This window comes from Contarinia nasturtii, unplaced genomic scaffold (genome assembly GCF_009176525.2).
Source record: "Contarinia nasturtii isolate CC-2019 unplaced genomic scaffold, AAFC_CNas_1.1 Cnas_scaffold_1037, whole genome shotgun sequence".
NCBI classification, from domain to species: Eukaryota; Metazoa; Arthropoda; class Insecta; order Diptera; family Cecidomyiidae; genus Contarinia; species Contarinia nasturtii.
The window spans coordinates 3387987-3412019 of NW_022198383.1; the positions used below are offsets into that span (position 1 = coordinate 3387987).

Genomic DNA, 24033 nt, shown 5'->3' on the forward strand with positions numbered 1-24033 from the left:
AGTGGCTGATTGTACAGAGACGACGCTCTCATTTCAAGAGATTTGTTTTAGTGTTAAATGGAAAATGCCGAATTGTAGAATGTATATTTCATATTTTATATAATCAAACAAATAATTTTTCATTCTTTTTTATTTGTATCTGTGAATCACTGTGTACATCAAGGTTCAATCAAATCACATTGATTCGGTACTTTGGAATTTAATTATTTTTTTGGTGCTATTTGCAATTATTTTGCGATTCCATTCGCTCGGTCGTTGTTCGGTGTGTAATTGCTCAAAGTTTTCTTTGTGTGTGTGTGTGCGATTGTATGTTTTTTGTCCATTGTCTGCGCTTTTATTTTCGTCAGAAGTCAATTTGAAAGCGAAAAACTTCGAATTTTATTGGAAAAGAAGAAAATAATCGGCGTATTCACTTTTGATACATCGATTTCGAATCGATAAATCGAATAAAATCATGTCTCTGGCATATGGACAACAACAACAAACGCCTCAAGCGGCACAACAGCCACCGATTGGTGCAGCACCGAATCAACAGCAACATCGTGCAATGCCGCCAAATCGAGGTCCCGCACAAGGACCACCACCGCCAAGTCCGGCTCACATTCAAAAAATTCTCGACGAAAATTGTAGTCTCATTCAAACCATTCAAGAATTTCAACATGCTGGCAAAAGCCATGAATGTATGTCTTATCATCAGACACTGCACCGTAATCTCGTTTATTTAGCACAACTTGCGGGTAACTTGAAATAAAACTATGAAAATGAAAACAAGACATTCAATGAATTTCTGTTGTTTAGATTCAACACAAAATGTAAATCAAATTCTACCACCACCACATGTTTTGCAATCTTCGATGGGACAACAAATTCCACCGATGCATCATCCATCAAATGAAGGTGGCAATCAACCACCAGGCGGACCACAAAATCCAAATCAACAACCACCAATTGGGGGTCCATACAATCACATGCAACATCAAATGCCATTGCCAAATTCATCGCACATGCAACAACAACAACAGCAGCAGCAGCAACAGCAACAACAACAACAACAGCAACAGGGACAGGTATAAGCACATTTTTTTGAGCGAAAAAAAAAATATTTCGTGTATTTTGAGCTGTATTTACGAATGGATTAGTAATTTATGCTAAATTATGTAGTTTATTGCTATAATTTACAATTCCTTTCTGTTTATTTCATGAGATTATTTACAAAATGTATGTAAAATATTAAGATTGAAATTTTGCTCTATTTATTAGCAACATCCTGGCCAGAGCCATCCATCGGCACCGCAACATGGTCCACAGCATCCAGGACCTCAACATCCTGGCCAACAGCATCCAGGTCCACAACATCCTGGCCAACAACAACATCCAATCTCAAATCAGGTACAGAATTGTGAAAAGAAAGTTTGTTTTATTATTTTTATGATTTATTTGTGGAAAAAATAAGTGAAGAAACTCGTCTTATTCTGATACAAATTTATTTGTTATCTCAATTATTACAGCAGCCACCGCCTCCTCAACAAAACGATACTGCGGGACCAGCTGGTCAACCTGGTGCGGGGCCACAGCCAAACTATCGAAATGCTGGTCCACCGACTTCCGTTCCTCAATCTCAAGCTCAACCCCAACAGCCACCAGTTCAATCACATCCACCGTTGTCGCATGCCCAACAGGTAAATAATAAAATGTCAAACATTCCGGTCAAATGGGAGTATGCTCACAATGAGAGAAAAAAATTACAGCAACCACCACAACCGCCACAAAATGATACGGCTGCTGGACCACCGCAGCAGAATTTCCGAAACGCACCACCGCCAAATGCAATTCCACACTCTCAGCCCCAACAACAACCGGTAATTTATTTTTAATTATAACTATATTTATTTTGTGTTTTTTTTCATTTATCACTTTTGGTATCTGCCGCTCCCTGTTTAGTAAATTATTCAAAGTTTATCTAATATATGGATTAATTTATTATTTTTAGCCACATTCTCAACCGCCAATTCAATCGCATCCAACGATACCACATTCGGTTGCCAATACACCACATTCGCAAGCACCACCAATGCCAATGTCAACTACACCCCAACCTACAGCTCAACAACAGCAACAACCAACAGTTGCAGCTCCTACGACACAGCCCCAAGGTCCACCAACACAGGCACCAAATCAGCCACCACAAGTAATTGCAAGCGATTGCTTTAATTTGAGCGATTTTGTTGACGACTCTTTCCATTTTTCTTTGTAGCAACCACCAAGTCAACAGCATCCAAGCTCTCAACGGCCCAACGCTGTTCCACCAAGCTCACAGGCACCGACCGTTCCAGTTTCGCAAGCATCACAACCACCGGTTGCACAACAAGTAATTCATTTTGATCTTTTCTTCACTTTCGGAATTTTAACATTCTTTTTATTGCCAGCATTATAAAGTGAATTCAATTTTGTCTTTTTAATAAACATTTTTATTAAAGAAATTTCAACATTTTCTTCAATTTTTAGCAACAAGGTCCAGGGCCACAAGCTCAACCTCCAAATCAGCAACAACCTCCTCAGCCAGGTCAACAACAAGCTCAACCCTATCGTGGATATCAACAGCCTCAGCATTACGGTTATGGTCCACCACCTCAAGGTAAATGCACTTTTTTGAGGAAAATCGACCAAACTCTTTTTTGAGATTTTATTTTAGTATACTGAACTCGAAATTCAATGTTTATAAGAGTTAATATCTATACTGAGAGTGATGAGATGTGTTTATTGGAATATTCGTTATTAAATATATTTCCAACAGGGCAAGGTTATCAACCGAATAGCTATCCACCAGCCATGCCACCGTATGGACCACAAGGTTATGCACCGAACGCAGCGCCTCAGGTTTATCACCACGGAATGCCACCGTCAACAACACATCAACCTGGTTATCCACCACCACCTGGTAATCAGCCAATGTATGGACCCCATTCGCAAAATATGTATCCACAAAATGCACCGCCGCCAATGAACTACTATGGTGGCCCAAACCCGGGTAATAATCAATCTAACCATCTTTCATTTGATAAAACTCGTTAAAGTAAAAGCAAACATTATCATTCTAAATTTTGAACATATTTTTAGCTTATCCCAATCCATATCCACCGCCACCACAACAATATCAACCACCAGCACCTGGATATCCGCCAGGTTCTCAACAAGGTACAATCAATAAGACTAACATATCGCATATTGGCAGAAATTACTTTGATTAACTAATTTATTTAATTTTTATGTTCAGGACAACCAATTCCACCGCCAACACACCATCAACCTGCAGCTAATCCTCCAGTGGTAAATTCATTCAGAATTATTTCACATTCTTATTGATTATTTTACGATTATCTTCGCTTATTTGTCGATTATTTTAAATTAATTGTATTCTTTTCTTTTGTGATTCTATCCTTAGGTAAATTCAATACCAACGTCGGCTGCAAATCCAAATCAAACAACATCGCCGCCAAACACTTCAAATGGCAGTCAAGCACCAACTATCGGAGGAGGACCACCACCACCAGTTACAGGGGCACCACAACAAACCCCAGTAACCGGCGCACAGCAGCCACCAGCTCAACCGCCAGCTTCTGGTAAAGCAATGCGTAATGTTTCACACCATTTAATTTAACCCTAATTCAATCAAAAATAGCAATGCAAATAGTTGAGAAAAAATCTTACCAATTTTATCTACTAATATATTGAACTATTTCTTGCTATATATATACCAAATGAGCGCTCCGATTTTAATTGAAACACTTTTTTCCATTTTTAGCTCCCAATTCTCAACCAATGTCAATGGCTCCGCCGCATCCAAATATGCCGCCTCCACCACAAAACAGTCAACCGCCAGCTGGTTATCAGCCACCAGGGCCAATGCCACCACCAGTATCAGGTAAAGTGAACAATTGAACAATTGTACAAAGACCGATCAATATCAATTTTGTTTTTTTCTTTTAATTTCTAGGAGCTCATTCACAGCCAAACTATACTCAGCCTCCTCAGCCCCAAGTACAGAACAGTACAGGTAAATGACTAAATTTCCAGATTCCCTTTTGAATTGTGCGTTAATATTCATTTTATTTATTTCCAACAGCGCCAAATGCTCAATTGCCGCCACCAGTTGGTCAAAATATCTATTCGCAACAATATCAAGGTCCACCACAAGGTCCCTATGCACCAGGTGGCCCCAATTATCCGGCCACACATGCAGGTTATCATCAACAAAACTATCATCCGGCTCAAAACTATCAAGCATACAGGCCTCCACCTGGTCCACCTGCTCCTGGTGCTTACACGGGCTACCCAGGTTACGGTCAACCACAACAATAATTCATCACTCACTAAAAAAAACACAAGCAATCTATTATGCTTGATGCAAACAACGACGCATACAGGCGAACCATAAAACTAGCGCTTTTTAATCGTATACATTTCAATTGATTCCTAATCGACAAATCACATAGAATATTCACAATTTTATATAAAGCTCTCCCATCATACTTCAACACTCTATCGGCAATTTAATGGTTAAAATGTTAAGCATGGTCTATTTTACGATTTTAATCTCTTGATGCAAATGCCAGAGTTAATTGACAACCCAATGAGAAATAAAACATCCGCAATTTTAATGCAACATACATTTTTAACCGTTCTATACATACAATTATACTATATATATATGAATTATTTGTTAAGCTAAACGTTTTTAAAATTGACTATTATGATTGAGTTTTTACTTCAACGGCATCTAAAACGACGCTATTCGTAGATTGATAAAATGAATGAGTTTAAAATGAAATGAACTGGGCGTGGAATTTTCGCAATGATATATAAACACGGTATTTTCGTTAAATTGTCATGAATGAAGGAATTACGCGCCAAATACATTGTGATGGCTGGATCTACTGACGCGCAATTATGTGACACGACTTAAATTTTAGATTTTTATTTTTTTAAACATAAATTAGAATGCGTTTTGATTGATTTGCAATTGTAATCAGTGGCATGGAATTGAAATGATCGTTCTCTCTAGCGAATTTTAGTTGGCAATTTGTTATTAATTTTGCCAATGAATATATCGAACATTGATCAATCATGATAAAACAACGCCCATATTGATATAAATTAGACCGAAATAGATTTCTAGAAAATATTAAACATAAAATACAAAAAAAAATATCGATAATCAACTAAATGTATCTAATTTTATGTTCAATGAATTAAATAATAAAAATATCAAAAAAAATATATTTTCAGCATGTCTCTGGATTCGTTTAAAAATTAAATTATCACAAGATTTTACACACACACGCACTCAGTTTCATGTGATGTAAGTGCACACCAAATATCAACAAAGAATATCTTTACTTGACTCCGTCCTAAGGACTACTGAATAAAGAAAAGATGAATGATAGGTACTTTGATTGTGGAACCTTGTTCAAGATATAACAATATATTCTTCATGAATTGTATTTTCTACGCATTTGATAGGTTTATGTGATATGACACAGGCATGTATCTCACTACTTCAGGGAATATTTCTATCTTTGGTGAATTTCTTTTTCTCTCTCAAAAAAAACCATACACAAAAGAATTCTCTCATTTCAAATGTCTTTTATTATTTTCTTCAAATTAAATCTCATTTCCTTCGAACGTAATTTATTGTTAGTTTTTGTTTAAAAACTCAAACAAATTCAAAGCATTTTTATGTCTTTTGTATAATTAACTTTATAGTTTAAAATTTCAAAAATTCAACAAATAACGAATTTTTTGTAAATAATAAGTTCTCTGCAAAAATGGTTAATAATCAATCAAAGAAAAATATTGCATCGAAAAATTGACTTCATTCTAAAGTATTTATATATTGATTGCAGTCATATATCTTTTGATATTCATATAAGGCAAATTGTGTCTTAAGATTTTGATGTGTTCGAGGCAGTTTCTGTTTTCGTTGATGATGTCGCATCGGTGGGATGAACTAAATAATTGAAACCTAGACAAATGAAAGGAAATGAGAATGAATTGAACAATGTGAAAATGGTTCAGTGAATGTCACACCTGGTATTGGCATTGATTCCAACAGATCTGAGAGTCGCTTTTGTTCCTCGACCAGCCGATAAATATCGGTGCGTTCATGCTTTGAAAGTGGTCGTCGTTTTTGTTTGGCAGCAAGTACCCGTTTATGTGCATCAATGATCTGTTAATTTAAAATGAATGAACTAAGTACCACAAAAAAAAATGTAAATATTACACAAACCTCTTTGTCAATTCGGTCAATTTTGCGTTTGATTTCTTGACGCTTCATTTCCCCTTTGGCTGCTGTTTTCAATAATTTCAATTCATCGCGATTAAATTCGGCAATGGCCTCCAGTTCATTTCGAACACGATTGATTTCATTGAGTACTTCATCGTCTTTATTTTCAAAGTCGCTTGGTTCCAAAATGCCCAAATCAAGTAGTTCCTTCTTCAATCGATTTTCCACATCGATGCCACTCTTTAGCAAAGAAGTGACCGGCGTGCTTTGTTTTTGAGGTGTTGCTGTTAAATTGGTTTCGGTATGATTTTCATCTTGACTAGTTGCATCGGTGGACGGTAATTCACATTGAACCTCTTCATTGTCTTCCAACAATGCCGACACCAATCTCTGCGTCAACGAACCACACACACCTTGATCCAGCAATTTTTCATTCGATTTCTTTGGTGAATCGGTTACATCAGTGGATGTAGAATTTTTACGTTTACTCGGTTTAACGTTAGCATTCGAATTGGCTTGTTCGTTGCGCAAATCTTCAGCTGCCCATCGGACTGTATAATGCGGTCCCAAATCAGGAATTGAAGGCACCAATGGCTCTGAATATTCATCAATTAAATCATCCAATAGTTTAATGTCTTCCTGTGTGATTGGAATGCAGTAAGGTTCGACTGATAGCCAAAATTTGTATGGTACATCGTTTTTGAGTAACGTTGGTTTCGGATTCATATGCGGATGACTGTGACCAGCACTCGGATTTGAATGCGGCAACGCATCAGTGCTTCGGCTATGTTCACCATGTGCCGGCAAATGCGATGAAGTATTTTTGGTTTTCGCATGTTTTGCATGAATGTGTCGACTGGATTCTTTCGACGATGATTTTTTCTCTTCTCGCTTCCGTTTGCCACTTGTGCTGGGCAAACTCAATTTCTCTTTTTCCTTGTCCGAACTTTTCTTTTGATACTTTCGATCTTCCAGAGAATCATATTCCGACTTTAATGTACGGTATCGCGTGGCCACCGATGACAAAAGAGTCTCCAACTCTGTTTGAATGCCATCCAATTCATCCATGGGCAAACATTCATCGTGCGGCTTACTCAAAGCTGAAAATAACGAATTTCACAAATTGTTTGATATTTATTATTCAATTTCATTTGTCAAACCTACCAACACTGTAACGCGGCAAAACTTTTGAGCTATCTTGAATTTTAATGTACGACGATAAATTCAACATCGACTTTGATGAACTGTGACCAGACGAACTTGACGGATGTTGGTGGTCACGATGATGATGATGATGGTGGTGGTGGCTGGATTTGTGTTTTGCCGGTGAACTTGACATTGTTTCTTATCTTTAAAAAGGTAAACGATTCACGTGATTTTTACAAATAAAAATAAAACGCATTGAATTTTCAATTTTGATATTTGAAAAATATTTCAAAAGCAAATTATCCGAAAAGGATATTTATGTTCTACGGTGCATTGATCGCCATCGTGATCACGTAATGTTGAACGTTTGAGAAAAACTCACCCTTTTGATTAAAAAAAAATCAATCTAAATTATGTGTAAATTCGATTACATAAACGAAAGGAAAATCAACCATTTAAAAATAAATTGCACGCAGAAAATATTTGAGCATTTGCTTAGCAAATCAAAATATTTACAAAAAAAGTTTGCATTGTCATTTGAGTGATGAAATTGTATTTGTGAAGCAAAGTGACAGTTCGACTTTTTTTTTCTTGTTATGGCACTTGAACGTCAGAACGACACATAGATATCGTAGACAACTGTCAAATGTCAACGGCGCTTAAATTCGACTTTATTTGTATTTTTATCACTTTAAATCTATTGATATTTGATTGTACGATTAATTTATAGAAAAAACTAAGAAAATTTCATATTCTTACCAAATTCATTTACTTCTTAACTGAAAGATTGAATACTCAAATCAAACTATTTATTCATGTAAATAATAATAATATTGTATTTATTATAATTTCATGAGAAACAAGCTTTGAACTTAAATTTAATTTTTCGATGGATGTTAAATGTCAGATTGCTCAAAAATTCCGTAATCGACTTGTTACGTGTGTGGAATTTGAGATCCATTAAATTATTGAGTGCATGTGCCGGTACTTGATAGTTGATCAGCCGAACATCGGAATGGAATTGAAGGGTTGCAAGATTTTGGCAAGAAAATAATATTGATACATCAAACACAATAGATTCCTTGTCAATTTGGTTTCTTTGCCAATTTTTATTTGAACGATATTCAAAATGCTGTAGTTCTGGAAAATTCATGGATCGGTTGTGTACAAAGCACGAATTCTTCGAAGGATCAAAATGTTCATTAACACACATGTTGATTACATTTCCGCAGTGTTCAACGATAAGATTCCACCAAATCTCTTCAAAATCTCTTCCATCGAGATTGATTTCGATATTTCTAACATATTGTCCAAATGTTTGTATTGCTTCGCCACTTGTTTCACCTATGGTTGCGATAAACGCTTCTCCATTAACTCGATACCGCTTTTCCACAGCTCTTTTAATCAATGTATCAACTCCTTTCCAGCGATTACATAGAGTACACAGGCTACTTATATCCAACAATTCATAATCTAGCAAATGAAAATTTAGTTGACTGTATGTTGCTGCATAACCCACCCAATGCACCAACTTGTTCCGCCAAACGATTGCTTCTTTGGTGACGGTTGCTACCGTTTTATCATGTTCTTTTAACTCAATCTTTACGTCATTGGATCGGTTTTCTGTGGCCAGAAGAAAGTCATTGTGGAAGATATCAGAAAAGTAAGTTTGTTCAACCCGACCATAAATTTGATCTAAGCAAAATTTATTGAGATGCACACACTCTTGGAAAAGTGCTAAAATTTGGTGGGAGTATAAAGGAAGTGTATCAAAATGTACTTCAATGAATAATTGACTCAAATTCGGTAAACCTTTTGCGATCTCTAGCAATCTTGTTGAATTAATTCTGTACACCAATGTTAACGATTCAACCTGTTTAAAACGGTGTATAGCATCAACTGAAAAATAAGAGTCAATAAAGCTGGGAGTTGTATTCAATGCCAATGCCAATGTTTTGATGTTTGGACATTTATCACTAAGTTCTCTTAGCAATGGAACTGAGCGTTCACCAACCGATAATCCAAGCGATTCCAACCGGTTCATGGACTGTGTTGTTAAGTCAAATGATTCTATTGGTTTTCTGTCGATTATGTGGAGCTCTTTTAAATGATTTAAATCCATTTTGACATATTCCATCATATCATTCGCGCCCAATCCATATACAATTAAACTTTCAAGCTGTGGATTATTTTTGCACATTTCTTTGAACGATAAAAATTTTCCATCGACAGAACCATCTATTTTTAATTTTTGTAAATTACGAAGTTGTGATAATGATAAGTTGTCTATATCACACTTTCGAAGTGTTAAGTGCGTGATATTCGAATGTTGGGAAAAAGTATATGGTGAATCGGTGAAAGAACAATCACGAAATTTAAACTTTTTCACTCGTTTTGGTTGCATGATCCAATGATTATCATGTATATTATTTATCATGCGCGCACTGATTGATGTGATAACATTTTCGAAATGTTTAAACAAAGAACGAACCTGTTCTTCATAAAGTGTTTCTCCGTCAACCAGAAAATAATTCTTGGTATATCTTTGTTTAAACACACTTTTCGTGATAGAATCGAATCGGTAACTAATGTGAGCCAAACGCATCAAATCAATATCGTTCACTTTACTAAAAATCTTCGATAGGATTTCAGCCGGAAAATACTCTAAGTTTGAAATTTTCGGGAACAATCCATCAATAAAATAGATTCGGTCATCTTTGCAGTCAATTTTTGCACATTTTATTGGCCGAATCTATATAAATAAACACATATAAAATGAAGATTGATAATTGAATGGCAATTAATGCGTAAAAAAGATTGCTCTTTTATATGTATTACCTGATCTTCAGTTACTGAAGATTTGTGTCTCTTTGTGAACATTGCCTTTGAAAACCTCAATATTTATGGTATAGCTTTTAGTTTCTCATGTTTGTTTGAATAAGTTAATTTAATGTTATTTTTTTTTTGTTCACCGCCTCAAACTGAATTATTCTACGAAACGTCAGCAAATTAAGTGTTTGTGTTATGCCAAATGATATCATAGCTATCAAAAAGCATCTTACAAATGTCAAAATCTATTTTTGAAAAGTTTGGACGTGACACGAAAAGTTTGGCCGTGTCAAAACATAGTCAACTTTTTATAATAACAATCAACCGATAAATCACAGTGAGCTTACTTTTTTTAGGGTTTGTTTCTGTGCGTGAAATAATTAAATTTTTAATGGATTGATATGAATCGGTATTTTATTTGTCAAACAAATACGTGATTTTCCTGTTGAAATGAACAATTCTTCACAAAAAACAGTTTTCTTTATTAAAAATGTTTATAATAGTTCAATGGCAATTGCAATTCCCATTCCACCGCCAATGCATAGTGAGGCAACACCTTTGCGTCCGCCAGTTCTTTTCAATGCATATATTAAAGTAACTAGTACTCGACAACCAGAGGCACCCAGTGGATGACCTGATAAAATGAAATAGGAACGCTGGTGTTAAATCGGGTTCAAAAAGCTACGAAAATGAATGAAATATTTACCGAGAGCAACAGAGCCACCATTGATGTTAATTTTTGACGGATCAATGTTCAACTCTTTATTAACGGATACAGATACAGCCGCAGAGGCTTCGTTCAATTCATATAGATCAACTTCATCTTTGCTCCATCCGGCCTTTTCAAGCTAAAATTGATCGCATTTATACAGTTGAACTATTCAAAAGACTTTTTTATACTAACCACAACTTTAACTGCGTATGCAGTGCCCATGCCCATGATCAGAGGATCAAGTCCGGCTTGACCAAAGGCAACGATACGTGCCAAAGGTTTAACACCACGCTTTTGCGCCTCATTTTGTGACATTAAAAGCACAGCAGCTGCCGAGTCATTTATTCCGGATACATTGCCAGCAGTGACAGAACCATTGTCATCAAAACAAGGTTTTAGTTTTGCTAGTGCTTCAATCGTTGTTCCATGTTTTGGAAATTCATCTGCGAATTCGTGTTTTTTTTTTGCAATGAATTCAAAAAAACATAGGGAATTATGTAAACCAGTTAGTTAAAAAAAGAAAATGGTTAGTAGAAAATGTAGAAATAGTTAGTGAAATATTAGATCGTCGGTTAGCAGTTTAATAGAAATAAGTGCGTCAAAAAAAAAAAAAAAAAATTAGTAATCAATTTGGAGAAAATTAGTTATAAATTTAAAAGTATTAGTTTTTTTATTAAATGGTTTGTCGAATTTCGTTAAAAGGATAGTTCATATGTAAAAAAAGGTCCGCCGTTTTTTTTTAATAGTTGGTAAATTTTTTAAAGAAAAATTAACTGAAAGTTTCAAATTTTTTTCTCCAAAAATTGCATTTTTTTAAAAAAACATCAAATTTCTTTTGATATTCTTGTTCATAGGTTCTGACATAGTTCGCATAGGTCGCATTGACCCTCCCCTAGGGTCCAAGGACCTCTCTAGAATTTTGAGAAAATATTCGATTTTCCTAGGGTTTTTCACAAGGAATAAAACTATTGCATTTGCTTGGGATATTAAATTTTGCTGGAGTTTTTCAGAGCGGGGACCCCCCGTAGATTTTGGGCTGTGACCCGTTCCTAAATTTATTATTGTCAGAACCTTTCTGTTCTTGTTCGTGGTTTTGCTTTACTAAATTTTCTCAATTCAATAACATTTTTACAATAAAAAAGTTTCATGGATGAATGACAAGTGCAATTTGAATTTTTCCAATGAACTTACCTTTATCAAACAACGTAAAACCATCTCGGCCTTGAATTGGAACCGGTACAATTTCAGCATCGAAATAACCATTTTTCTGTGCCGTTTCGGCCAAATGTTGTGAACGTGCCGCGAATGCATCTTGTTCTTCGCGGGTATTCTTGTATTTTTTATTACAATTTTCAGCAGTGTCACCCATGTGAATGCCATGAAGTGCGTCAGTAAGTCCATCAAGCAATATTGTATCCGTTAGGTCGGTTGATCCCAACTTAAAGCCTGATCGTAAATGAACTACATGAGGTGCTGAAGACATACTCTCTTGGCCACCGCAAACCAAAACACTTGATTCGCCCGCTTTAATCGATAAAAAGCCAAGATATAAGGACTTCAAGCCAGAACCACACAGCATATTCAATGAAAATGCAGGCACATTTTGTGGAACGCCAGCTTTAAGTGACGCTTGACGTGCAGGATTTTGACGAGCGCCAGCAGATAAGGTCTGTATTCAAGTGACTTAACTCAGTAAATTCACTTCGGAAAAATTAATTTGAATTCACTTACTTGTCCAAGAATAACTTCATCAACATCGGCCGCATTCACGTTGGCACGATTTAACACTTCTTTCACCACAATCGCACCAAGATCCGATGCAGGCAGCTTCGATAACGTTCCATTCAAATTTCCTATCAGATAAGAAAAATGAATATGGCCATCTTATCAAAAACCTTAGGGAAAATAAAATCTTTTACCGATTGGTGTTCGGGCAGCCGACACTATATATACGTCGCTCATTTTAATACCGTTGTAAAACTATTACGAGAGAGGATAAATAAAAATGCAACTTGAATCGCCTGATATAGTATGGAAGAAAGGAATTGATTAAATTTGAAACAACTTTTCGAAGCCGTGTTTGTTGATTGCCATCAAAAATGTAAATTTGAAAAAAGTGTCAAAAAACTGAAAAATTATTTATTTTTGAAAATACATTTTTGGATTCAAAATTTGATGTTTTCATATATGAATCGGTTAGAATATTCATGACACCGGAACATTTTTTGGAATAAAAGGGCAACATGTATGCATTTTTATTTTGAAAAACTCCTTGGGGTCACGAAAATTTCACTCGATTCCTATATAATTGTTGTTTTTTGGAACTGAAAAACTATAACTGTGTTGGCAAAAACGATCTATTCTTTTGAATTAAGTTTCAACAATATTTCTAATGTATAAAGAACTCACTTGAAATCACACTTCTCTAATTAAAAAAATGCAAACTGAATGCAAGAACTGGTTTACTTGAATGATGAAAATCGTATGATGTACGCTATCGTTGTAGATAAAGACATAAGTAGTGTGTGACAGGAGTGGGGAGATAAATTTCATTACAACTAAAATTTGAATAATAAAATAAGCAACCTGAATCCGGGATTCTAGTTTTATAAATTATTCAAATTCGAATTCCATGCATTCATTTAACTATTCAATTGATATTCATAATATTCAACTTTTTGACGTTAGTTTTATACATTTTGAAAAAAATACCCAGCAGTTGGCGGTCAAATAAATCTAATCTAATGGACATTTTTGAAGTTTGGCAGACTGAAGTGGATTTTTATTTTATATAAAATAAATAATTTTCTTCTTGAAAAGCATCTCAAGAGCTTTCCAATTTTAATCTAAATCGTAAGAGCTATGACGTACAAGTTGAATTGCTTCTGAGTTCTGACGTTCGCGTTTCCATTTGAAAATTTGTTTGAGCGAAAATTGAAAAGAGCAAAAAAAAGTCTTCACTTCCCTAGGGATAAGTTGCTGTTGGATAGGTGCGATAATACAACCCTATCTCTAAGCCAGACAATATATTTAGCTGTCGTCATCTGGATATTACAGCTCATCTGGATATCGTCAGCAGATGATACGAAGTGAAAACAATAGAAGTGATTGTTATAGGTATTACTTTAACAATCACTTCTATTGTTTTCACTTCGCATCATCTGCTGACTGCATCCAAATGAGCTGAAATATCCAGATGACGGCAGCTAAATATATTGTCTGCTCCAAGCATTCCCATAGCAATATAGTTTCGGAAAGTTATGAATATTTATTTTTTATGGTTTCAGTTTCTTTTCATTGAATAATAAATGGATGTATGAACAATATGCAGTACATAATTTACGGCTTTGTTGTTACCAAGTGAACTCAACACACAAGTAATATATCTATTTAGTTTGATGACATGCATTTTTTTGCAACTTATCTCCCTTATCTCGTATATATTTCAATGTAAAGAGGTTCAAATTACAACCTTTCAATGACTTATAAGTATTATTATTATATCACTATCTAATCTGACAAATCATGCGGGGGCCTAATAAAAAAAGTACTTCAATTGCCTTTTTTAAATTAAAATAGCCTATAAATAGGGGAGATAGAGCGGAATGAGTCTAAAAAGAAATTTTCTTTTTTTTTTTGGAATTAAAAAAATCGATGACATTTTTACATTCCGCTCTTCATTGGAATCGCTGTATGAAAAATGAAAATTAATAAAAAATGCTTTGATCTGCCTACTTAAAAAAGACTGCCTTTAGATCAGGAAAGCAGAGCCAAATGATTCATTCAGGCTTTTCATGTCTAAGTAGTCAAAAAGTCAACTGGTTCTTTCTGTATTCGTTGTTTGCTGCAATTTTTTCATTTGACAAAATTATTCTGATTTAATTATGTTGAATCATTTTTTTTTTAAATAATTCATTATCATAAATATTCAACTTTATGCTGATTTTAAATTCAACTGGCGCTTTAAATTTTGGTAGAAGCAAGTTCTTGAAGGACCATTTATTAAAAAGCAATAAACAACAATTTAAAACGGTACAACAAGGTTGTACAATGCACATTTGATAGGTTTTTTTGTTGTTTCGTTTTGTCTTCATAAATATTACCGGGTGCTAGTATATTTTATTTTTGAAATTACCATTACCAAACAAAAAAAAAGTATGTTTAACATGACGACAATAAATGAAAACAGTTATTTTTCTTATAAAAAAGAAATCACTTTGCCGCATTTATTTCAAAACAATAATACACACATACGGTATTATGACATTTGAACATGGCGCCACGTGACTAGCATGCATCGAACCACGATTCACGCAACGAAACAAAAATAAAAAGCCGTGGTCGTTCGTGCGCTTGGGTGCTGTCAAATTGCATGAATAATAAATGAGAATTTTGCGTACCCTTCGTTTGCTTATACGACAAACACATTCGTTTATTCGCTTCGAGTCGTGCTGTATATGTGCATGTCTGTGTGCACAATATATATTTTTTTCTCTCTTTCTTCATGGTGTTGATAGTTAATGAAACAGCGTTTGTCGTAAACAAATTTATGAATTTAGTTTACGATTGTTTACAAATCGCGATGTGAATATCGAGAAAAAAAGACGTCAAAATAAAATGTTTGAAATAAAGTTGAAAGAAGCCACATTGAAAGCGAAATAAAAGGAATTCAATAGAAAAAAGAATAGTGAATAGTGTATATGGTATTGAATTGCTAAAAATAAAGCCGATGTTAATAGAATAAAAAGAAGGCATCAAGTGCATTAGTATCGCCCAAATCGGTAACACGATTGAGCGTATGCAGTAGATTTTTCAATAAAAAAAAAAGTGCGAACAAAGCCAACGAACCAACAACAATATCGCCGAGCGCAGAGAGATAGAGTGAATATGTGCAAGATGTCAGCCAAAGTGGTACAATTGCAACTAAAATGTTATTAAGTTGCAAATTCGAGTGGGTGTTGGATTTATAATAATCAGCACAAAAAGAAATCGGAAATTTTTAAACACAAATGAAAAAGGTGAATGGTGAACAAAATTGAAATGATTTACGTATTTTTATTGATTATTTTTGGTTGGTGAGCGGACGAGTATCGAGAGTGAGTGTAATTGGTTGTGTTATATGTAGAGTGTAGTACATTTATCCGTCTCGGGTCGTTTGTTACTTGTGTTGTATGCTTTCTGTGTGAATGAGTCCATCGTAAAAAAAAGAAGTAGGAAAGAAAACATATCCGTGTCTGTAATAGGCGTGCAGTACAGCCAATGTTCCGCATTCATTTTTCGTTTCAAAATCAGACTGTGACTTTTTGGCAAATTTATCGACGATTTAAATGCATTAAACTACATTTGTTTACATACAACATTGAAATTAATGTGAAAAAATTGTTTGTGGTTTTTTCTTCTTTTATTTTCCTCTGCAGAATTCTAGTGTCGATGGAGTCGCGTATTTAGAGCATGAGCTTAAAATAGAGTCATACCGCATCAATAATTCAGTGAAAAAATGATGTCGACACAAACGACCGAAAAGAAAACAACGGTGTTAACAGCAACACAAAATGCAGTTTCCGATGTCATCGAGAATAATATCGAGAGCATTGAACATGTTAAAACGGAAATGGAAAAACTAAAAATAGACGAACAACAACAGCCGCAACTTATCGACTTATCAGTTGAGAATAACCAGCAAAAACAAAATGCAGATAACCAACATAATAATGGTACAAAGCAAGATACAAACAAGGAAACAATTTACGCAACACCGTTACGAAAACTCGACCGACCAAAAGTAAAAGCAAGCACAAACCATGAGGCAAAACCAAATAATAGTGACGACATAAATGGAGGCACCGCCGAGGATAGGCATATACTGAATTTTCTCAAAGACACCAGTAAATTGCAAAAGAAATTACAACGTTCGGGTTGCGGCAGCGGAAATAATAGTTCGGGCGATAGTGATTATGCGAAGGCAAATTTTTCGTCACTCGCACAGGAACAACATTTTGTGAATTTAGTACAACAGAATGTCATCGGATACAGTGAAAATGTTACGCACGAGACTGATACAACGAATAACGACGACGAAACCGCACCCAAGGGAGAAACATCGTTCGATGCCGGGGCTGATTTGAAATTGGTACCGTTGAACGGTTGTAACAATAGAGAATATTTACCAAAGATTTCCGATGTTTTCATCAAACGTGAATGGATCATAAAACTCATAGCGCTGTGTTTGGAGCAAAGACTGACGAAACAAACAAAATTGTCGTCAATGGCTTTGGGCGATGAGGCTGTCGGTGAATCGCATAAAAAATCCGCGTCATCACGAATCCAACAAAAATCGACGACGTCACAACATAGTGGTGTATTTTTACTCGGCTCAAATGGTTCGGGAAAAACATCGATTTGTAAGCGAATTATCAATGGCAATACGGGCACACAAGGCATGCTTAATCGAAAATTACTGTGTTGCTATTTTATAAATACACAAAATGCCGAGTGTCATTCGTTGAGCACATTCATTCGATGCATTGTTATGCAGATCTTATCGCATTCAACACTTTTATCGTCAAAAGACGATGCTGACAGTGCGAATCAATCGAAAAATAGCAATGACATTTCATCAGACACGGCCGCACTTGATACCACTCTAATGGATACAACATCGTTGCTAAAACCAAATGAGGATGAAGCAAAAGCATCAACATCAGCCGATAAAGACGGCGCAAACAACGAAGAGAAATCGATAAAAACACAAATGGTACGTCAAAATTCCGAAACAAATAAAAGCGGCGTAAAGAGCAGTAATCGTAATTCCACCTACGATACATATCCGCCAGCACAAAAGGCGAATGACGTAAAACCAGCCGAACAAAATCAGTGCTTTACACCAAGTAAATCTAAAACGACACGTGGTTCATCGAAAATTCCAGTTAAAATCGGCAATAAATCTGGCTCACCGTCGATGACAACAACGGCTAAAGAAACACCAAATACATCACCGGCTAAAAAGACGAACGAAACCAAATCAATTATTCAACAGAGCGAAAAGATTGAAGAACCAAATGAAGATACAAACGATGCACTATGCACAAGTGTCGAGTATGAAAATGTGGAGAGCCGTAAAAAGAGCAACGAACCAAAGACCGATGCAAAAATAACAACCGCCGTGGAAAATGTCGAAACGAAAATTGAAAATAATCAACCACAATTACCAACCAAAACCAAATCATGCCTTCAAATGATTGCCGATGAATATTTTGCGATTTTAACACAAAATCCGGAAATTATGGACAGTTTGAATGCAGATAACATTGAAAAGAATCCAGATGAATGTTTTAAAAAAGCCATTTTATATCCATTCTTGGAATTGCAACCGCCAAAGTCAGCGTTGCTATTTCTAGTCGATTCCATCGATGAACACTACATTAACGAAGAAGAAAATGTGATGTCAACATTAAAAGGCAATACGTTGAATCGGAGCAGAACGATTGCCGAGCTGCTGTCGAATAATTTCCATTTGATTCCAAAGTGGCTGTTTCTAGTGTGCACAGCGAAACGACAAAGTCGACATATTGTCAAGAAATTCAATGGATTCAAGAAGATTGCATTGGACGATTTACGTAAGAGTCATGTTGTTAAAGATGTACAAGAGTATATTATAGCACGTTTGAATGCCGATTTCAAGGGTCAAATTCAATTCTCGGCAGACATAATTGATTGTCTCAATCAACTTTACATTAAATCGAACGGTTCGATATTGTACTTGGAAAAAGTATTAAGTGGCATACGGGAGAATGTATTTTCATTTCGTGAAATCAAATTGATTCCATGCACGCTGAATGGTTTGTACTTGTACATTTGTCAGAAATCGTTCAATAAAAAGCAGTACAGTAAAATTCGTCCGATCTTAAATATATTGCTGGCAAGTTGTGATTTCGTTGATTTAACATTCGTTATGAATTGCCTACGTACCCATAATTATACGATCGATCAACCGGAATTTGATAAGCGCATCGATGCCATGAAATATGTGCTGACATTCAACGATGACAAAACCAAAGTGAAAATCTTTCATAATTCGTTTAGCGATTGGTTAAGTGATGTGAAATTTTCAACGAAAAAATTTCTATGCAGTGTCAACGAAGGGCATGCCATGATATCAATGTATTATACGCTGGTCAGTGATACATTGTGTCCGAATCAAGTGCTTCGCTATTTTGGCCATTTAATTAAATGTGATGAATATGCGAAAGGTAAAAGTATTAATTTGGATCTCATTCTTATTTTATTGGAGTCAAAAGCAAATCTGGTCGATTGTTTCTATGTGAATGCATTAAATTGTTGTGCCGTTTGTGAATTGGATTACAAACAAACGTATTGTATGATGCCAAGAATGCGAACAACCATCGAACGATTTTTGAATAAAACACTTTGTGATGAAGTTTTGGATTTTATCAATGATTTCTTTAAACCGAGCCTACCAACAAACACAAAAATACTCAAGCTACTCATTGAGACGGGCATTAATAATGCAGACTGTCAATTTTCATATGATTCATTGATTACGTCACCGGTGACGGAAGATAACGATGAATTGGCCAAATTATTGATAAACAGTGAGAAATCGTGTCAACGTAATAACAGCAAAGATACCGACGCCAATGAATACCAAGAAATTATGTCACCATCTTTGTCACCGACAACTCAGAATCAACGTAAACGCGACAACGATGAATGTTCAAATGGCGATGATTTAGCGCAAAAACATCAGCTACTGTCGTGCGGAAAGGCATTGATTCATTTACTTGCGAACGAAGGTAATGTCGCAATGCTCAAGAGAGCTTTAAACGCTTGTAAGAAAGACGGTAATGGTTTGGCCACCATTGACCTAGAAGTTGAGGATGAGTGTGGACAAACCGCTCTGAATATTGCAGCTCGCAATGGACATTTTGAAATTGTCGAATTACTGTTGAGTTTACGATATGTTTGCACTACGTCGCATCAAATCAAACATGTCAATGTTAATCATGCTGATCGCGATGGATGGACACCCTTGAGATCAGCTTCATGGGGTAAGAACATTTCGAAACATTCATTGATTTTTAATCCATTTTTTCTAACAATCAATTAATTTTGTAGGCGGTCACGCGGACATTGTTAAATTGCTCATCAAACATCCGGAGATTCAAATCGATTTGGCTGACAAAGAACAACGAACCGCATTGCGAGCTGCATCTTGGAGTGGTCACGAGGACATTTTGAAAGCATTAATCAATGCTGGTGCCGATGTAAATTCGGTCGATCGACAAGGCAGAACATCATTGATAGCCGCATCGTACATGGGCCATTATGAAATTGTCGAAATCCTTCTGGAAAACGGTGCTGATGTCAATCATCTTGACATCGATGGTCGAAGTGCTTTATGTGTGGCTGCGCTGTGTGGAAGCAGTGGTTACAGTCGTGTTATTTCTATCCTATTGGACTATCATGCAAATGCGGATCAAATAGATAATGACGGCATGTCAAGTTTACTAGTCAGTGCATTCGAAGGAAATGCTGAGGTGTGTGAACTATTGATGGAAAATGGAGCTGACCCAGATTTATGCGATAATATGGGACGAACACCATTATGGGCAGCATGTACAAAAGGCCATGCAAATATTGTAAAATTACTTCTATTCTGGGGATGTAGTATTGATTGCATGGACTCCGAAGGTCGTACGGTGCTCAGCATTGCCGCCGCTCAAGGTAATCCAGAGAGTGTGCGACAATTACTTGACCGAGGCTTGGATGAAACACATCGCGACAACGCCGGATGGACAGCGTTACATTATGCAGCGTTTGAGGGATATGATGATGTTTGTTTGCAGTTAATTGAAGCGGGTGCAAAAATCTATGAGGTAATTACTTTTTTAAAATTTCCATTGTTCAGGTGCTTAAAAATGTTTTTTTAATTCATAGTGTGATAATGAGGGCAAGAATGCTCTTCATATTGCTGCTCAAGAAGGACGAAATAATGTCATCGAAGCATTGGTTACAGCGACAAATGTGTGCATTGACCAAAAAGCTCACGATGGAAAAACGGCGTTTCGCTTGGCGTGCATTGAAGGTAAGCGAAAGTGAATCAAAAAATAGTTTGACAAAAATCTAATGAACGAAAGGTTTCACAGGTAATATCGAGTGCATTGACACGCTAATCAAGTATGGTTGCGATGTAAATTTACGCGATGCCGATGGAAGGCCTACGCTCTATATTTTGGCCCTTGAAAATCAAATTGCCGTTGCCAAGTTTTTGTTAGAGCATTCGAATATCAATGTAAATCTTCCTGATAACGAAGGACGTTCTCCACTCCATGTTGCCTCTTGGCAAGGCCACCTTGAAATGGTTGAGCTACTAGTTGCTCAAGGTAAAGAAAACACTTTATTTGGTACTCAAACATCGAATTGTTCACTAACATTTAATTCTATTTCCAATTGGCAGGATGTGCAGATGTAAATGCGTTGGACTTAGATTTTCGTTCTCCGTTACATTCGTGCGCTTGGCAAGGTAACGACCGTGTCATGGAGATGCTGTTGTTTTATGGTGCCTCGTCTGATCATGCCTGCAAACAAGGTGCTTGTCAATGTTTAATAACATGTTCCTTCTTAGAGAGTATACCAACCTCTGATTTCCTTAACAACGAATGCTGCTATGACAGACAAAATAACATCTGATTTTTTTTCCGTTTTCTTCGTAGGTGCAACGGCTCTCGGTATCTCAGCTCAAGAAGGCCACGAAAAATGCGTTCAAACTTTACTGCAATATGGTGCAAATCCAAACAAATCCGATTTATGCGGTAGAACGCCAATAAAACTGGCTATGAAATCGAATAACTATTGCATTCTAAGGCTATTGGAAAGCGCATTGAAAAGTATGTCAATATAAAACCGGATAAACTTAAATTCAATCTTAAAATGTCAATTTACTTTCAGATGAGGGTTTGAAACAGCAAAAACAACGAAGCGCAGCGCATAAAATCCTTCAATCACCGCCGGAGAAAAAAGCATCAAATGTAAGTAAAATTGTGAAATTGACTCAACTCCAAATATTGAATGAGCTAATAATAAAATCGATCGAAATTGAATTCGTCAGGGTACGGTTTTCTATGAAAATACCATGCGGTCGGATGCATCATCGAATAATGCCAAATTCAATCGGAAAAGCGTAATTTCTAGTCATTCAACCGGAAGCAGTAATAATGAGGTTAGTTTACTGAAAGCGAAAAAAAGAGGAAAATTGGAAAGAATTTCTGAGGAAAACATATTCTTTTATTTTGCACAGACAACGGGTGCTTCATCGTCAACAAATAAAAACTATCAAGCATCACAGTCATCGTCAAAACCAGCAAACCAACAACAATTGCCGGGCAATTATCGTTCATCGATGAGCAGCCATTCGGATATTTTCATGAAAGTAGATGAACAGAAAATCAATTTTGGTGAGTTTTAACAAAATTTGCTTCGAAAAGTGAATTCAATAAAAATCCCATCTATCATTTCAGATCTGAAAATGGATTATTCTGATTTGGGATGCATGTCACCGTTGTACGCAACGCCACCAATTTCACCAGGGAGCGATAATGGACCGAATTTTGACGATCAATTCGAAACGCCGAGCACAATATTCTCCGCACACAATGCAGAAAACAATGACCATTTTGCTCGCGACACTCACATGCGCATCATTTTGGGCAACAGCAAAGAAACTAGTCAATCCTCAAAGTAAGACCGAAGAGTGTTGATGCACCATTGAGCGCCCCCTTTATTAAATCGTTTTTTTCCCTTTTTATTCTCAAACAGGAAATCATTGAAACGAAGTGGCATCACGACAAATCCAGCCGTTCGCTTGTTACGCAATCGTTTTGATTCAGCAGCACAGCTCATACGACGTACCAACAATATGTTATCATCGTCATCGAACAATGAAGGTTCTTCAAGTATCGGAGTCAAATCCGGAACATTTCAATGGCGCAAAGAGAGTCAAATGTAGAGAGATATTTTATTTTTTAAATCAAAGAGATGGTTGATTATACTCAAGAATATCCGGTTTGTCACAAGAGTGATTTTTCGAACAACATTTTATTTATATATATATATACTCAAGCATAAAGTTTGTCCTCAGTCTAAACGTTTTGGTTCCTGCGTTATTAATTTTTTAGTTTCCAGTGTGATTTTCGTTTTAAATTGCGTATCTTTTTTTTCGTCACTTTCAAAACAATATGAGTATTAAATGAATATCTTGGATGCAGTTGAATTACGAACATAATTCTAATCTCGTAAACATGATATAATTATATATGAAAAATTAATCAACTTAGTTTTCCTAGCATCTTTTTTGTGTTGTGACCACCATATGTATACACCACAATTTATATATATACAAGTGAAACAAGCAATTACAATTGTAGTATTAGCCGTAGAGCCGACAAAATAAACGATATTTAAATTATTTCTACACTCAAACACCGGCCTTTTAATTATCTTTAGAGATGGATTTGTATGCCGGTGACATTTTGACTAATTTATTTTAAAATTTACATTTGTAGCGAAGAACTCAATTATTATTCTGAATAGCAAATTCATTAACTTATCTTCTCTTTGTTACTAATGTTCTTTTCATTTATTGAAAATAAATGTGTGTTTTTTTGTTGAAAACAAGAAATTACAAATCTGCTGGTAAGTACTTTGTATGGCATGTATTCTTAGTCGAAATACCAAATCTGACTTGGTTCAGCTCCTAATTGTTACTAACAACTGGAAATGAAAGTGTATTTTTTTCAAGTAATGGTAATTGTGAGAGTTATTCATAGTTCAAAGTTTCAGATAAACAGCTAAAAAGAGAATGTGATTGCGTAAACAGTTTCGGTCCGTTTAATTATGAAATCAGAGCCACTTTTGACAGATGAAATCATAAACACTTGTTAATGTGCTGTTCGGTACTGTTACTTGCAATTTAAAATAACCTAAAAATACATATCAAATACTGAGATTTGGCATTAAAAAAGACACGTTTTTGTATTCAGTTAAT

General features: G+C 35.7%; 5 protein-coding genes across 9 annotated transcripts; 2 read left to right on the forward strand and 3 right to left on the reverse strand.

Annotated features, from left to right (window-relative positions):
- The first annotated feature begins 54 nt into the window (after positions 1-54).
- LOC116344082 (extensin) lies at positions 55-4664 on the forward strand. 3 transcript variants are annotated; one of them, XM_031772472.1, is made up of 15 exons: positions 55-737; positions 799-1067; positions 1261-1389; positions 1512-1679; positions 1749-1859; positions 1991-2188; positions 2255-2368; positions 2506-2635; positions 2795-3028; positions 3118-3195; positions 3275-3327; positions 3443-3632; positions 3803-3922; positions 3995-4054; positions 4124-4664. In XM_031772472.1, the coding sequence occupies exons 1-15, from the start codon at positions 455-457 to the stop codon at positions 4357-4359; spliced, it is 2373 nt and encodes a 790-aa protein (XP_031628332.1). In that variant the 5' UTR covers positions 55-454; the 3' UTR covers positions 4360-4664. The 3 variants fall into 3 exon arrangements, with proteins under 3 accessions (XP_031628332.1, XP_031628331.1, XP_031628333.1); XM_031772471.1 differs by having other exon boundaries at positions 56-737; positions 1509-1679; XM_031772473.1 differs by having other exon boundaries at positions 56-737; positions 1509-1679; positions 3443-3620.
- A 962-nt stretch (positions 4665-5626) lies between these two features.
- LOC116343956 (transcriptional adapter 3-like) lies at positions 5627-7998 on the reverse strand. The gene is made up of 5 exons (XM_031772290.1): positions 7812-7998; positions 7448-7632; positions 6287-7383; positions 6088-6226; positions 5627-6022 (listed from the first exon to the last, which is right to left on the reverse strand). Exons 2-5 carry the CDS (start codon positions 7620-7622, stop codon positions 5943-5945), a joined length of 1491 nt encoding a protein of 496 aa, XP_031628150.1. The 5' UTR covers positions 7623-7632; positions 7812-7998; the 3' UTR covers positions 5627-5942.
- Positions 7999-8279: 281 nt separating this feature from the next.
- On the reverse strand, positions 8280-10443 carry LOC116343676. Its single transcript, XM_031771881.1, has 2 exons — positions 10268-10443; positions 8280-10181 (listed from the first exon to the last, which is right to left on the reverse strand). The coding sequence occupies exons 1-2, from the start codon at positions 10307-10309 to the stop codon at positions 8280-8282; spliced, it is 1944 nt and encodes a 647-aa protein (XP_031627741.1). The 5' UTR covers positions 10310-10443.
- A 211-nt stretch (positions 10444-10654) lies between these two features.
- Positions 10655-13470, reverse strand: LOC116344007 (acetyl-CoA acetyltransferase, cytosolic-like). Of its 2 annotated transcripts, none has more exons than XM_031772365.1 (7): positions 13380-13470; positions 12890-12950; positions 12702-12823; positions 12162-12639; positions 11163-11413; positions 10965-11106; positions 10655-10892 (listed from the first exon to the last, which is right to left on the reverse strand). In XM_031772365.1, the coding sequence occupies exons 2-7, from the start codon at positions 12930-12932 to the stop codon at positions 10753-10755; spliced, it is 1176 nt and encodes a 391-aa protein (XP_031628225.1). In that variant the 5' UTR covers positions 12933-12950; positions 13380-13470; the 3' UTR covers positions 10655-10752. The 2 variants fall into 2 exon arrangements, with proteins under 2 accessions (XP_031628225.1, XP_031628224.1); XM_031772364.1 differs by lacking the exon at positions 13380-13470 and adding an exon at positions 13126-13225.
- A 1952-nt stretch (positions 13471-15422) lies between these two features.
- On the forward strand, positions 15423-23457 carry LOC116343854. Of its 2 annotated transcripts, none has more exons than XM_031772133.1 (12): positions 15423-16066; positions 16388-20038; positions 20106-20866; positions 20928-21075; positions 21137-21373; positions 21448-21579; positions 21704-21877; positions 21939-22018; positions 22099-22209; positions 22288-22444; positions 22508-22727; positions 22806-23457. In XM_031772133.1, the coding sequence occupies exons 2-12, from the start codon at positions 16468-16470 to the stop codon at positions 22993-22995; spliced, it is 5781 nt and encodes a 1926-aa protein (XP_031627993.1). In that variant the 5' UTR covers positions 15423-16066; positions 16388-16467; the 3' UTR covers positions 22996-23457. The 2 variants fall into 2 exon arrangements, with proteins under 2 accessions (XP_031627993.1, XP_031627992.1); XM_031772132.1 differs by having other exon boundaries at positions 15423-15988.
- The last annotated feature ends 576 nt before the right edge of the window (positions 23458-24033 follow it).

Bases quoted from the DNA above. Each gene is read 5' to 3' on its own strand.
- LOC116343854 (XM_031772133.1), top strand. From the start codon at position 16,468: ATGATGTCGACACAAACGACCGAAAAGAAAACAACGGTGTTAACAGCA. The intron at 20,867-20,927 runs GTAATTACTTTT...TTTAATTCATAG, and splicing joins CGGGTGCAAAAATCTATGAG to TGTGATAATGAGGGCAAGAA. The intron at 21,076-21,136 runs GTAAGCGAAAGT...AAGGTTTCACAG, and splicing joins TCGCTTGGCGTGCATTGAAG to GTAATATCGAGTGCATTGAC.
- LOC116344007 (XM_031772364.1), bottom strand. From the start codon at position 13,215: ATGTTGCCCTTTTATTCCAAAAAATGTTCCGGTGTCATGAATATTCTA. The intron at 12,951-13,125 runs GTATTTTCAAAA...CTCTCGTAATAG, and splicing joins CAAATTTTGAATCCAAAAAT to TTTTACAACGGTATTAAAAT. The intron at 12,824-12,889 runs GTAAAAGATTTT...CTTATCTGATAG, and splicing joins GGCTGCCCGAACACCAATCG to GAAATTTGAATGGAACGTTA.
- LOC116344082 (XM_031772471.1), top strand. From the start codon at position 455: ATGTCTCTGGCATATGGACAACAACAACAAACGCCTCAAGCGGCACAA. The intron at 1,680-1,748 runs GTAAATAATAAA...AAAAAATTACAG, and splicing joins CGTTGTCGCATGCCCAACAG to CAACCACCACAACCGCCACA. The intron at 2,369-2,505 runs GTAATTCATTTT...TTCAATTTTTAG, and splicing joins AACCACCGGTTGCACAACAA to CAACAAGGTCCAGGGCCACA.
- LOC116343956 (XM_031772290.1), bottom strand. From the start codon at position 7,622: ATGTCAAGTTCACCGGCAAAACACAAATCCAGCCACCACCACCATCAT. The intron at 7,384-7,447 runs GTAGGTTTGACA...CGTTATTTTCAG, and splicing joins TTTGCCGCGTTACAGTGTTG to CTTTGAGTAAGCCGCACGAT. The intron at 6,227-6,286 runs GTTTGTGTAATA...TTAAATTAACAG, and splicing joins TTGACCGAATTGACAAAGAG to ATCATTGATGCACATAAACG.
- LOC116343676 (XM_031771881.1), bottom strand. From the start codon at position 10,309: ATGTTCACAAAGAGACACAAATCTTCAGTAACTGAAGATCAG. The intron at 10,182-10,267 runs GTAATACATATA...TTATTTATATAG, and splicing joins CTTCAGTAACTGAAGATCAG to ATTCGGCCAATAAAATGTGC.